Here is an 11,549-nt window from a genome sequence, read left to right on the forward strand (position 1 = left end):
ACTCATTAGGCTATTTGCACCACCTATGTATTTATTATAAGTTTTTAACCTTTTATATTTTCAATGTACTTTTTACCTCATTTTGATCAAAAGGGTTGCAAATAGCAACACCCATCACAAATTGTCTTTAGCAAGGCTAAGAGACACATTCCCCTAAAAAAAAAAAAAAAAAGAGTTCAAATTCCGGACCTATCTTAAACGATCAAAATACACAACTAATCACGTACGCTAACCAAGCTAATTAGCACCCTATCTTTCTTCTCATGGAGAAAACTTTTTCAAAAAAGTAACTTTGGCGTTGACTGTGAGTATTACAAGTCTTAATTTAATATTTTTTGTAGGAACAAAATGACGACGTGGGAATTTTGAGAAATATATATTTTCCATATAAATTTTGCAACAATCTCTGCAAATCATTGCCACTAAAATGACGTTAAAAGCGTCATCACTCCCGCTTCTCCTTCTCCTTCTCCTTCTCCTTCTCTCCGGCGACGCAGACAGTCGTTTCATAGTCGAGCGTTGCTCGGACACTGTATGCAGGGCCGGCGAAGGATCAAAGACCCTCCGTCTCGGCTGCCAACGGGTTTTTGCGCCGCCGGAGAGCTGCATGCCGAGCTACGGGTTTTTGCCCTGTACTAAAGCTGCTCTGGGAAACATTTTCTTGATTACAGTGTACGGATACCTGATGTTCCTTGCTGCAACCTTCTCGTCCGCCGGCAGTGAGCTGTTGCTTCAGATTCTGGGTCCGGGTATCAACGGCGGTCTCTTCCCACCTTTTCTCGGCGCTCTTCCGGATGCTATGCTCATTCTAGGTATAATTTCTTTTATTATTTCATTCATTTTATGCCCATAGTAGCCTTTTATATTCGCGGAATGTATGAAAGTAAGTGTCCATAGTTGGTGCGGAAGGTTAGAATTTCGATTATATTAGACAATATTTATATAGTTAGTATTTTATACGCACCATATTAATATTCAATATTAAAATATTTTTTAAAGTAATAGTATATGTGTGTATCCGTGTATATATATATATATATAGACAATGGATTAGGTGCAAAGTTTTTCTCATGTGAAACGTGCTTGATTAATCAGTCTTTGATCTTGTCAAAATCAATAGTCTAGAACGAAAAACAATTAAAAAAATACAGTGAAATTATAGTCATTCTGAGTAAAGCACTACTGGAAATTCTGAAATTTCTGACCACCTAAAAGTGATCTTAAATTAAGTTGAAAGCCTTGTTTCTGACCACTTTTGGTATTCGGAAAAACCTTTGCTGTTATTTCCGACCACTTTTTGCTTTCAACTTGATTTAAAATCACTTTCAGGTAGTCAGAAATTCCATAATTTCCAGTAGTAAAGTCACAGCTTAATTAAGATGCGTAAGTTTGAAGTTTAAGGTGCGTACGTAAGTTTATAACTCAAGGTGCGTAAGTTTAGAGTGTTAGATACGTAAGGTCATAGCTTAAGGTGTGTAAGTCTATAACTTAAGATGCGTAATTTTATAGTTTAAGGTACGTAAGTTTATATATGTTTAAAGTTTAAAGTACGTCACTTTCTAGTTTGAGGTGCATTAGTTTAACTCTTATGGGCCGTTTGGTTTACGGAATGTTAGATTACCTTAGGGAATGTTAGATTACCTTGGAATAGGTCAGGATTGGAATAACATTCCTTGAAATAGACCTATTCCATTGTTTGGTATGGTTTTATTGTCATGGAATAACATTCCTAAGAATGAGCTATCACCTAGGGGTGACCACGATTCGGTTCGAACCGTAACCGACACTGTGCTAACCGAACCGAAACCGAAACCGTCCGTACTATTCCAGTTAAGGTACACGAAATTTAGAACCGGAACCACCAGTTCCGGTTCTAAACTGTGAAATTAAAAAAAAAAAATTGTGCTTTTTTAAACTGCCAAAGCCGTGTTTGATATTAAATTATATATATATATATATATATATATATATATATATATATATATATTAAACTAACAAAAAAAACTATAAAAAATAAAAAAAAAATTTTAAAAAAGTCAGGTTAGAACTGGCAGTTCTAACCGGAATCGCCAGTTCAGAACCAGACTGGAACCGCCCAAATAAGGTTCCGGTTTCGGTTCCAGCTATTTTGAAACCGCGAATCGGCGATTCTAAACCGAAACCAAACCTTGGGCACCCCTACTATTACCTTTGCGGGTGGCCTTGGTATTAACTATTCCCATGCTCTTGGGAATAGCTTTTATATCACAAATACCAAAATTACTCTTTGCACATTATTTAAGATTTATATTTAATAAATATAATGTATTATATAAATGTATATAGGAAAGGGATCATGTGCATTTGAGGCTTCCCGTGCGGTTGTGCGGGTGGACGCACGTTAAGCATTAATCTGACGCACTTAAAGTACACAACACACGCACATTAAGCACACAAACCTCACGCATGTTAAGCACAAGCCTCACACATGTTAAGTATAAGTCTCACGCATGTTAAGCACAAGCCTCACACATGTTAATCACAAAAACACACGCACCTTAAGTTTTAAAAACAACTCACATTAAGTACACACTCACGCACATTAAGTACAAAACCCACGCACCTTAAGCACACGAATCACGCACATTAAGCACAAAACTCACGCACATTAAGCATAAAACTCATGCCCTTTAAAGTTTCAACAACAACTCACATTAAGTACACACTCACGCACATTAAACACAAAACTCACTCACATTACGCACAAGACTCACGCACATTAAGTACAAAACTCACGCACATTAAGCACAAGACTCACACACATTAAGTACAAAACTTGCGCACATTAATCACCCGCACAACCGCACGGGAAGCATTCACCCGCACTAGAACTTTAACATATATATATATATATATATATATATATATATATATATATATATATATATATATATATATATATATATATATATATATATATATATATATACATATGCATTTCTTGCATTTAGTAGTTACTATGTGGTCCAATGGTACCCGGGTTGGACTTCCATTTGGAAGGTTGTAAGTTCGAGCCTCAGTGGAGGCGTTATTAGCTCTTTGTGTTTCAGTAGGTTGAGAAAGTATATGAACAGATACTACAATGTAATAGAGCTAGTAGCATTCAAAAAAAAATTTAGTAGTTACAACAAAAAATAATACATATGCATTCCTTTAATTTATAATTATGTGTCCACAATGCCTTTATTCAAAAAAAAAAAATTCATTATCAATAAATTAACTAAGAGAAATAATTTTATTAGTTATATTGTCTTTATTTTTCTTCAATATAAAAATTTTTTATATTCAAATTTATTAATTGATTATATTCGCTATATTATCCTTACAATGTCTTTATTCAGTGAAAAAAAAATTATTAATTATCAATAAATTAATTAAAAGAAATATTTTCATTAGTTATATTGTCTTTATTTTTCTCAAATGTAAAAATTTTTACATTCAAATTCATCAATTGATTATATTCACTATATTATCTATTATCTTTTTTCTGCACTATTTTTCTAATTAAATGTCAAAGTTATAATACAAAATAATGCTATATATTTATTTACCAAGTATTTTATTAATACCATGAAAAAATTAAAAAAATATAATTAATAAAGCCAACCATATTAACTACTTGAGAGATTTTGTGACAAAGAGAGTATTCAAATCACACAACAAATTGAAGTGAGAAGTACCTCGCAATGTCCTTGTTTGACAATCGGCAGTTAGGGGTTAGCGTTAGCGGATTATACTAGCGGATTTGACCAGCGAATTTATTTAATTATTAACATTGGGTAGAAAAAATGACCGCCAAATTATTAAAAATCAAATGAATGGTTCATATTGTTCAGGTTTTAACTTTTTTCCTTTAAGATTTTCTAATTTATCCTTAATTATATGATTATCCATTTAATTTTTCCGTTAATTCACCGTTAGTCTAATTCTAATATTAAAGTCTAATATAGAATTATAACTACACCATTAATCTAATTCTAATATTAAAGTCTTAATAGAACTTAACCACAAATCCTAATGTCGGAATCTCCTCAAACAATATTAGTATATATTTAATATTTTATGCCCTAATTTTTATTTGTTCTCCCTTATGTCCCGTATTTGGTTTCAACCATACCTATACAATTATTTTATTGACAATTATAATCAATCTTGACTATATTATCTTGCATTTGTAAACTTAGAATTACCTATTTAACCCGCACCGGCTTAGCTCAATGGTTTTGAACCTCGGCGGCGGCAGTGCGGGAATTATGTCCAAAGTGGGCAGATTCCTTGTCCACAATGCTCTGTCGGGTCGGAGTGTGGGGGGCCCTTGGGGTTGGAGACTCAACCTCTGGGAGAAGAATTACCTATTTAAATACGCAAATTCAACCTTCAATTATCTATGCATGAACAATTTCAATATAATCCTGCCTTAATATACTAAGTACTTATTTAAAAAAAAAAACATTGGGCATTATCTCAATCGCGCAATGCGCGTAAAAAACTAGTATATACTAATAAGAGCCAAAGAAAGTTAGACCTGTAATGGGTAGAAATTATGATCGTCAAATTATTAAATCATATGAATGATTCAGATTATTCAGATTTTAATTTTTGCTTGATATTTCCTAATTTATCCTTAATTATATGATTATTCGTTAACTTTTCCGTTAACTATTATATTCTCGTTAATTCATCATTAACCTTGCCCAGAAATCCTTATAGAATTCTAATATTAAAGTATTAACAGAACTCTAACCCACTAATCCTTATATAATTATAACTACATCATTAGTATAATTATAATATTAAAGTCTTAAGAATTCTAACCCACAAATCCTTAAAAAAAACAATACAAAACAAAACAAAAACAAAAACAAAAAACAAAAAACAAAACCTAATTTTTTTTTTTTAAATGCAAGAAAATGATTTTCAAGATTCTTGATTTATAATCTTTGATGCTCAACTTTGAATGTTATATATTTAGTCGGGCTAATTATTTGGCTGAAGTTTATGTTAAATTTTATATTGTTTTTTTTAATATATTTGTAGTATATGTTTAACAATTATGCCAACTTTGATTTGGATAAGGTTCGAACCTAAGACATTTCTTATAGAAATTAATGAGTAAGTTAGAATAATAAATAGTTAACAGAATATTTTGTTTAAAGTTTATTCTAACGGAATGTAAGGTTATTTAAGGGAAGAAAATAATATAATAGAGGATAAAAAAGAAAAATCGTTAAAAAAATACTAAAATAAAAGATAATATGAATCATTTATTGCAAGCAACAATTACACTAATATTTTTTGTTCATGTTAAGGTATTGGGCTCTTATTAGATTTGTAAAAATATTGGAAAGAAAATGAAAATTTAAATTTGATGGAATTACTATTGTAAATACTTTCATTTTCTGGTGTTAAATACAATATATAAATTTTATTCACAATATATTTATTTGGTGTTGTGTTGTACAAAAATTCGATCTCAATTTTTAATTTCGAAAACATTTTATCAAACTTGTCAAAACTCATTCAAAAATGTTTTTATTAAACAAAAAGTTTTCATACAATTATACAAATTTAGGCCTTTCGTAATTATGAAAAGAGTTAATTATCAAAATAGTCCCTTGACTATTGTGAAATTACTAATTTGGTCCTTGACTATTTCTTTTAACCAATTAAGTCCCTCAACTTTAAACATTTTAACCAATTTGGTCATCCGTTTGTTTGACCGTTAGTCCACCGTTAACTTGGGACCAAATTGGTAATTTCACTATAGTCATGGGACCATTTTGGTAATTAACTTTAGGAGTGGGTAATTGCGTTTAGTTTTATCGAATTGAACCGTACCGAACTAGTTTGGTTCAGTAATATACCGAAAAATGGAACAGTATTGAATTCTTGTATACCGAATGGTTCGATAAAAAATCGATCTGAATTATTCGGTAAAAAATTGAACTGAACTTAATAACGTTTTGATTTTTTTTAAAATATAATAATAATAATAATAATAATAATAATAATAATAATAATAATAATAATAATAATAATTCAAACGGTATTCGGTTCAGTTCAATTTTTACCGAACAATTCGGATCGATTTTTTATCGAACCGTTCAGTATACAAGAATCCAATACCGTTCGGTTGTTCGGTATATTACTGAACCAAACTAGTTAATTACCAAAATGGTCCCTTGACTATAGTAAAATTACCAATTTGGTCCCAAGTTAACGATTGACTAACGGTCAAACTAACGAAGGACCAAATTGGTTAAAATTTTTAAAATTGAGAGATTAATTAGTTAAAAAAAATAGTCGAGGATCAAATTGATAATTTTGCTATAGTCAAGGGACCATTTTAGTAATTAACTCTTATGAAAATGTTTGGAAACCGTTTTCCTCTTCTTCTTCTGCGCTTTGTGGGCGTGGTTAGCAGTGTAGGAGAAGAATCAATCGTTATGCCTTGGACCCGTGTCCAGCATGCTTGCTGGACACGGGTAACAGTGCCGTTAGGCACTGTTATCTTCTTTTTTTTTTTTTTTTTTTTTTTTTTTTTTAAATTTCAGATCACTTTGTTATAGAAGTATATGTTCATAATTTTATTACTATATGTTAATAACTATACATTCATAACTCCATAACTGTACGTTCATAACTCTATAACTGTACATTCATAACTCTATAACTGTACATTCATAACGTCATAACTGTACATTCATAACTCCATAATTGTACATTCATAATTTTCGAAACTCTATGTTCACAATTTTAGAGCTCTATGTTCATAATTTTATCACTATATGTTCATAATTGTAAGTTCATAATGTTAGAGCTCTTTGTTCATAATTCGATCAATAACTGTACATTCATAATTCCATAACTGTAGATTCATAATCTCATAACTGTAGATTCATAACTCCATAACTGTAGATTCATAACTCTATAACTGTACATTCATAATCTTCGAAGCTCTATATTCACAATTTTAAAGCTCCATGGTCATAATTTTATCACTATATATGTTCATAATTGTAAGTTTATAATGTTAGAGCTCTGTGCTCATAATTTCATAATTGCATAACTGTACATTCATAACGGCATAACTGTACATTCATAATAAAAAAAAAAAAAACGCCGTTAACGCCGTTAACAGCAAAACATGCGCGAATTTTTTTTTTTTTTTAACTAAATGACGCGTTTTTTTTAAAAACGACGTCGTTTTGGGCCCGTATCCACAATTCAATGTGGACACGGGTCCAGAGCATAATTTGCCGAGAAGAATGGCGCCTTCCCAAATCCGATTTGGAGTTGCACGCCCACTCCGCCCGCCCAGGCAGGTTTCACATTATGTAGCATTGAAGATTTACAGAATAATAATAAAATAAATATAAGATTAATGCATAGATTTAGTGTTTTCAGGATGTCACTTGTTACTTGTTGATATAATGAATTTCAGTTGTGGAAGTGTAAGAAAACTTAGATGCGAAATCAGCTTGTGTTAAAATGTTAAATACAAGGAGAAATTGAAGAAGTTGAGTTTTACTATCATGAATTAGGTTTTTGAATTTGAATTAGGTTCATATTTTTGGATGAGTGAAGTGATTATTTTGTTACATACCCTGTTGTTTTAGTATGTGGATTATCGGAAAGTGTTGCCTCAGCTGAGAGGCGGGTGTCCGTTGGAATGGGGTTGCAAGCTGGGTCTACTGTGATGCTTCTCACACTGATATGGGGAAGCTGTGTTGTTGTTGGCAAGTGTGACATACAAAACTCTGTTGCTGTAGACTTGAAAGACACTAAAGGATTCAGCTTCACTGGTGGGTCTCTTATTTTGGCAGGCAGGCAGGCATTTATAGGTGAGCTTAAATATTTAAATTTGGTCCTATCTTCAATTCTCTTCTTTGTAGGGTCTGGTGTTAGTACTGATGTATGGACTGGGTATGCTGCAAGAATCATGGCTGTCTCTGTCATCCCATTTGTGGTTGTCCAATTGCCGCAGATCCTCCATTCTTCCTCAGACTCTGGGAGACATTTGGCTGTCTTCACTGCTCTCATACTATCACTTTCACTTCTGATTGCCTATTATGTTTTTCAGGTATGTAATTTAATTCGCAGCCATGTCCATCAGTCCATGTCATGTGCTTAAATTTTCTGCATTGCACCAAACTGAAATTTGTTTTTTAATTGTAGAATCTGCAAAGAATGAGTATATAATTTTCAGGCTCAAACTAGTCAATTTATTTAGTTGACATGTGTATATTTGTGTCTGTTGACGACCAAAATTCAGAATTCTATCAATTTTTTTTAAAAATCAAATCAAATTTCCCTATGACTCAGTGTTATTACTTCTTCAAGCTAGAATCTGTATTCTGTTTTCCCTCCACTTTGGTACCAAACTATTCCTTTGGCCTTCTCCTTAACTTGATATTTCAGGTCTTTCAGCCTTCGATACAAGAAAGAAGAATTGATTATTCAAAGCGGAAATGTTTTATATCTGGATTTCTGAGGCATTTGAGAATGCATGCATTAGGGAGGCTTTTCACGGATCAGGGGGGCCCTAATTTTGTAGTATTGAGAAAGTAAGTTTATAATGCATTCTCTGCATTTCCCACCACAAACTTTCTGGAGTGATGTTATTGACTTGATGCCAGGGTTTTTAATGCAATTGATTCTAATGGGGATGGAAAACTCTCACATTCTGAATTAAAAGCCTACCTCGTGGGAGTCTGTGTCAATGAAACTAACCTAGACGAAAATGAGGCTACAGAGAAGCTGATGAAGGATTTTGATACATCTAATAATCAGGAAATTGAGTTTGAAGAGTTTGTTGCTGGAGTTGATAAATGGCTTGATGAGGTTCAATGTTCCAGAAGTAGTGTCCCTGGAACACTTAAGCATCTTACTGATGTCCATCAGGTTTGTCTTGTCCTAATCACTTTCACTAGCTAGTTGGTTTTGTCATAATATAATGAAGATTGCATTTTGCAGCAAACAAGAAGAGACCATCATTTACTAGGAGGCACTTGGAATCAAAATGATGATGAGGGAACCAAGAAGATTAAGGCTGCATTATTCTCGTTTCTAGGGGCTGCCATTGCTGCTGCTTTTGCCAATCCCCTCGTAGATGCCATAAAAAGTTTCTCTTGTGCCACAAATATCCCAACTTTCTTCATTTCATTCATTGCGCTGCCATTGGCAACTAACTCAAGTAAGGCTCTGTGGGCAACCATCATTGCTAGCAGGAAAAAGCTAGACTCTGCATCGTTGACGTTCTCTGAGGTCTGTGCTTCCTTACGTCTCTTCTGTTATATATGACTATGTAGTTAATGACTTGTCAACCCCCTCAGCCGGCCACTCGTATGATTTAAAATCTTGTTTCTTTCGTTGTAGTTATATAGACAAGTGACTACGAACAATGTCCTTTGCCTGCCGGTGTTCCTTGCTCTCATTTATGCCAGAGGATTAACGTGGGACTTCTCATCAGAAGCGCTGGTCATTCTTATAGTCTGCATTGTGATGGCCGTCTTTGGGAGCATCCGCTCTACATTCCCGCTCTGGACTGCCTTCATAGCATTTTTGCTATACCCCTTTTCCATCACGCTTGTTTATGTGCTCAATTATGTATTTGGTTGGTCATAGCTCCACTCTTTTATTCCAGCCATGTATCATGTATGTGTGTATTCAGTAAGTCTGCACATTATTAGTTTCTATGAATTGTCACACAACCATTAATGGCTAAGGTTTCTTGTGCTATTGTGTTTCTATGTTTTCAGAACATTTGTTATCTCAATTTTCTTGCTCCATGTCAGGGTTGTTCTGCAATCCTAAGTTCATACAACTCTGAGCTCTCAAAACCCTTCACTGTTAATTATTAGATCATTCAGCTCCAAGCTTCTGAAAGTTTGGAACCCTTCATTGTTATTACAGATCATTATCTAATATTTTATGCCAAGACTACCAAAGATATAAACAATTCAAATGTCATCCAAGTCTAAGCTCTCCAAACCCTTCATTGTTATTGGTCAAAGCTTTTGGAAGTTTGGAACCTTTCATTGTTATTACAAAGTATTATCTAATATTTTATGTCAGGACTACCAGATATATAAATAATCCAAAGGTCATCTAGGTCTAAGCTCTCAAAACCCTTCATTGTTATATTTGGGATAAGGGTCAAATAAGCCCTCTAACTATATTGATTTCTACAATTAGACCCTTCAACTTCAAAAAAGTTTAAATAGAATCTCAAACTTACAAATAAAGTGCAACTAAACTATTTTGCTAACCAGTAAATTACTTGATTAGATTTTTTCTACTGATGTGACTTCAACATATTTATTTAAAATGACATATTGTATTAAATTTTATTTTTAATTAATAATAATAATAACAATAATAAAATTAAAAAGAAAACAAATATTTTCTCAATTTGGTCGTTCCTTTGTCGTCACCATTGGCCCCTCACCGTCACTGCTTACTGCTCATGCTTACCGTTACTACTAACTGTCTGCCAATCGCGGTCACCGTCACTTTTTATTTATTTTTAAAAAAAAAAAAATCGAGAAGAAGACACCGTTGCCTTCTTCCAAACCTGGAAGGTCACGCCACCTTCTAAATTTGGAAGAAGGACATCACGACCTTCTTCCATGTCTGGCAGAAGGCTACCGCAACCTTCTTTCATATTTGGAAGAAGGTGGCGGTAGTAGACAACGGCTGCGGTAGGTAAGTAGCAACGGCGGCAAGCATGTCAACGGCGGTGACTGTTCACCACTTCGGGCAGTAGGCAGTGACTGTGAGGTGCCGATGGTGAACGACAAACGAACAACCAAATTTGAGAAATATTTTTTTTTTAATTTTATTATTATTATTATCACTAATTAAAAATAAAATTTAATACAATATATCATTTTAAATAAATATGTTGAAGCCACATCAGCTTGAAAAATCTAATCATCAAGTAATTTACTGGTTACCTGAAGGTAACCTAAAAAAAGTCTAATTGCAATTTATCTGGTTGAAGGGTCTAATTACACAAATCAATATAGTTAGAGAGCTTATTTGACCCTTATCCTTGTTACTAGTTTTTTTACACGCTTTGCGCGAATGGGATAATGCGCGGTTATTTTTAAATAAGTACTTCAAAATATATCAATACAATATTATATAGGAGATGTTCGTACATAGGTAAATAAATATTGAATTTGTTTATTTAAATCGGTAATTTAAAGTATATAAATGCAAAATAATATATGAGAGATTGATTATAAATGTCACTAAAATAAATGTTTGCAACTTTGTAATAACACGAGTCTAAATATTTAGTCTAAAAGCGATAGTCTAAATAAATACTGCCTCCGATTTAAATTTCTCTAATTTTTCTTAATTCTCTTTTTGGTAGCATTGTCATTGTCTTCAACTCTTCATCTTCAATACATGTCCTTTTTTTCTTTTTATTACTAGTGTATCATATGCAATTGGGTTACTGGTTGTAGCATAGAGAGATTCATCCTGCAATGAGATTATGG

The 11,549-nt window shown here is 32.9% G+C and overlaps 1 protein-coding gene across 2 annotated transcripts; it reads left to right on the plus strand.

The window, feature by feature from the left end:
* Window positions 1–397: 397 nt before the first annotated feature.
* Window positions 398–9,781, plus strand: LOC109163484. Of its 2 annotated transcripts, none has more exons than XM_019312235.1 (7): window positions 398–812; window positions 7,659–7,844; window positions 7,935–8,122; window positions 8,461–8,606; window positions 8,679–8,943; window positions 9,016–9,306; window positions 9,418–9,781. In XM_019312235.1, the coding sequence occupies exons 1-7, from the start codon at window positions 428–430 to the stop codon at window positions 9,664–9,666; spliced, it is 1,710 nt and encodes a 569-aa protein (XP_019167780.1). In that variant the 5' UTR covers window positions 398–427; the 3' UTR covers window positions 9,667–9,781. The 2 variants fall into 2 exon arrangements, with proteins under 2 accessions (XP_019167780.1, XP_019167781.1); XM_019312236.1 differs by having other exon boundaries at window positions 8,470–8,606.
* The last annotated feature ends 1,768 nt before the right edge of the window (window positions 9,782–11,549 follow it).

Source organism: Ipomoea nil, unplaced genomic scaffold (assembly GCF_001879475.1).
Source record: "Ipomoea nil cultivar Tokyo-kokei standard unplaced genomic scaffold, Asagao_1.1 scaffold3030, whole genome shotgun sequence".
In the NCBI taxonomy this organism is placed as follows: Eukaryota; Viridiplantae; Streptophyta; class Magnoliopsida; order Solanales; family Convolvulaceae; genus Ipomoea; species Ipomoea nil.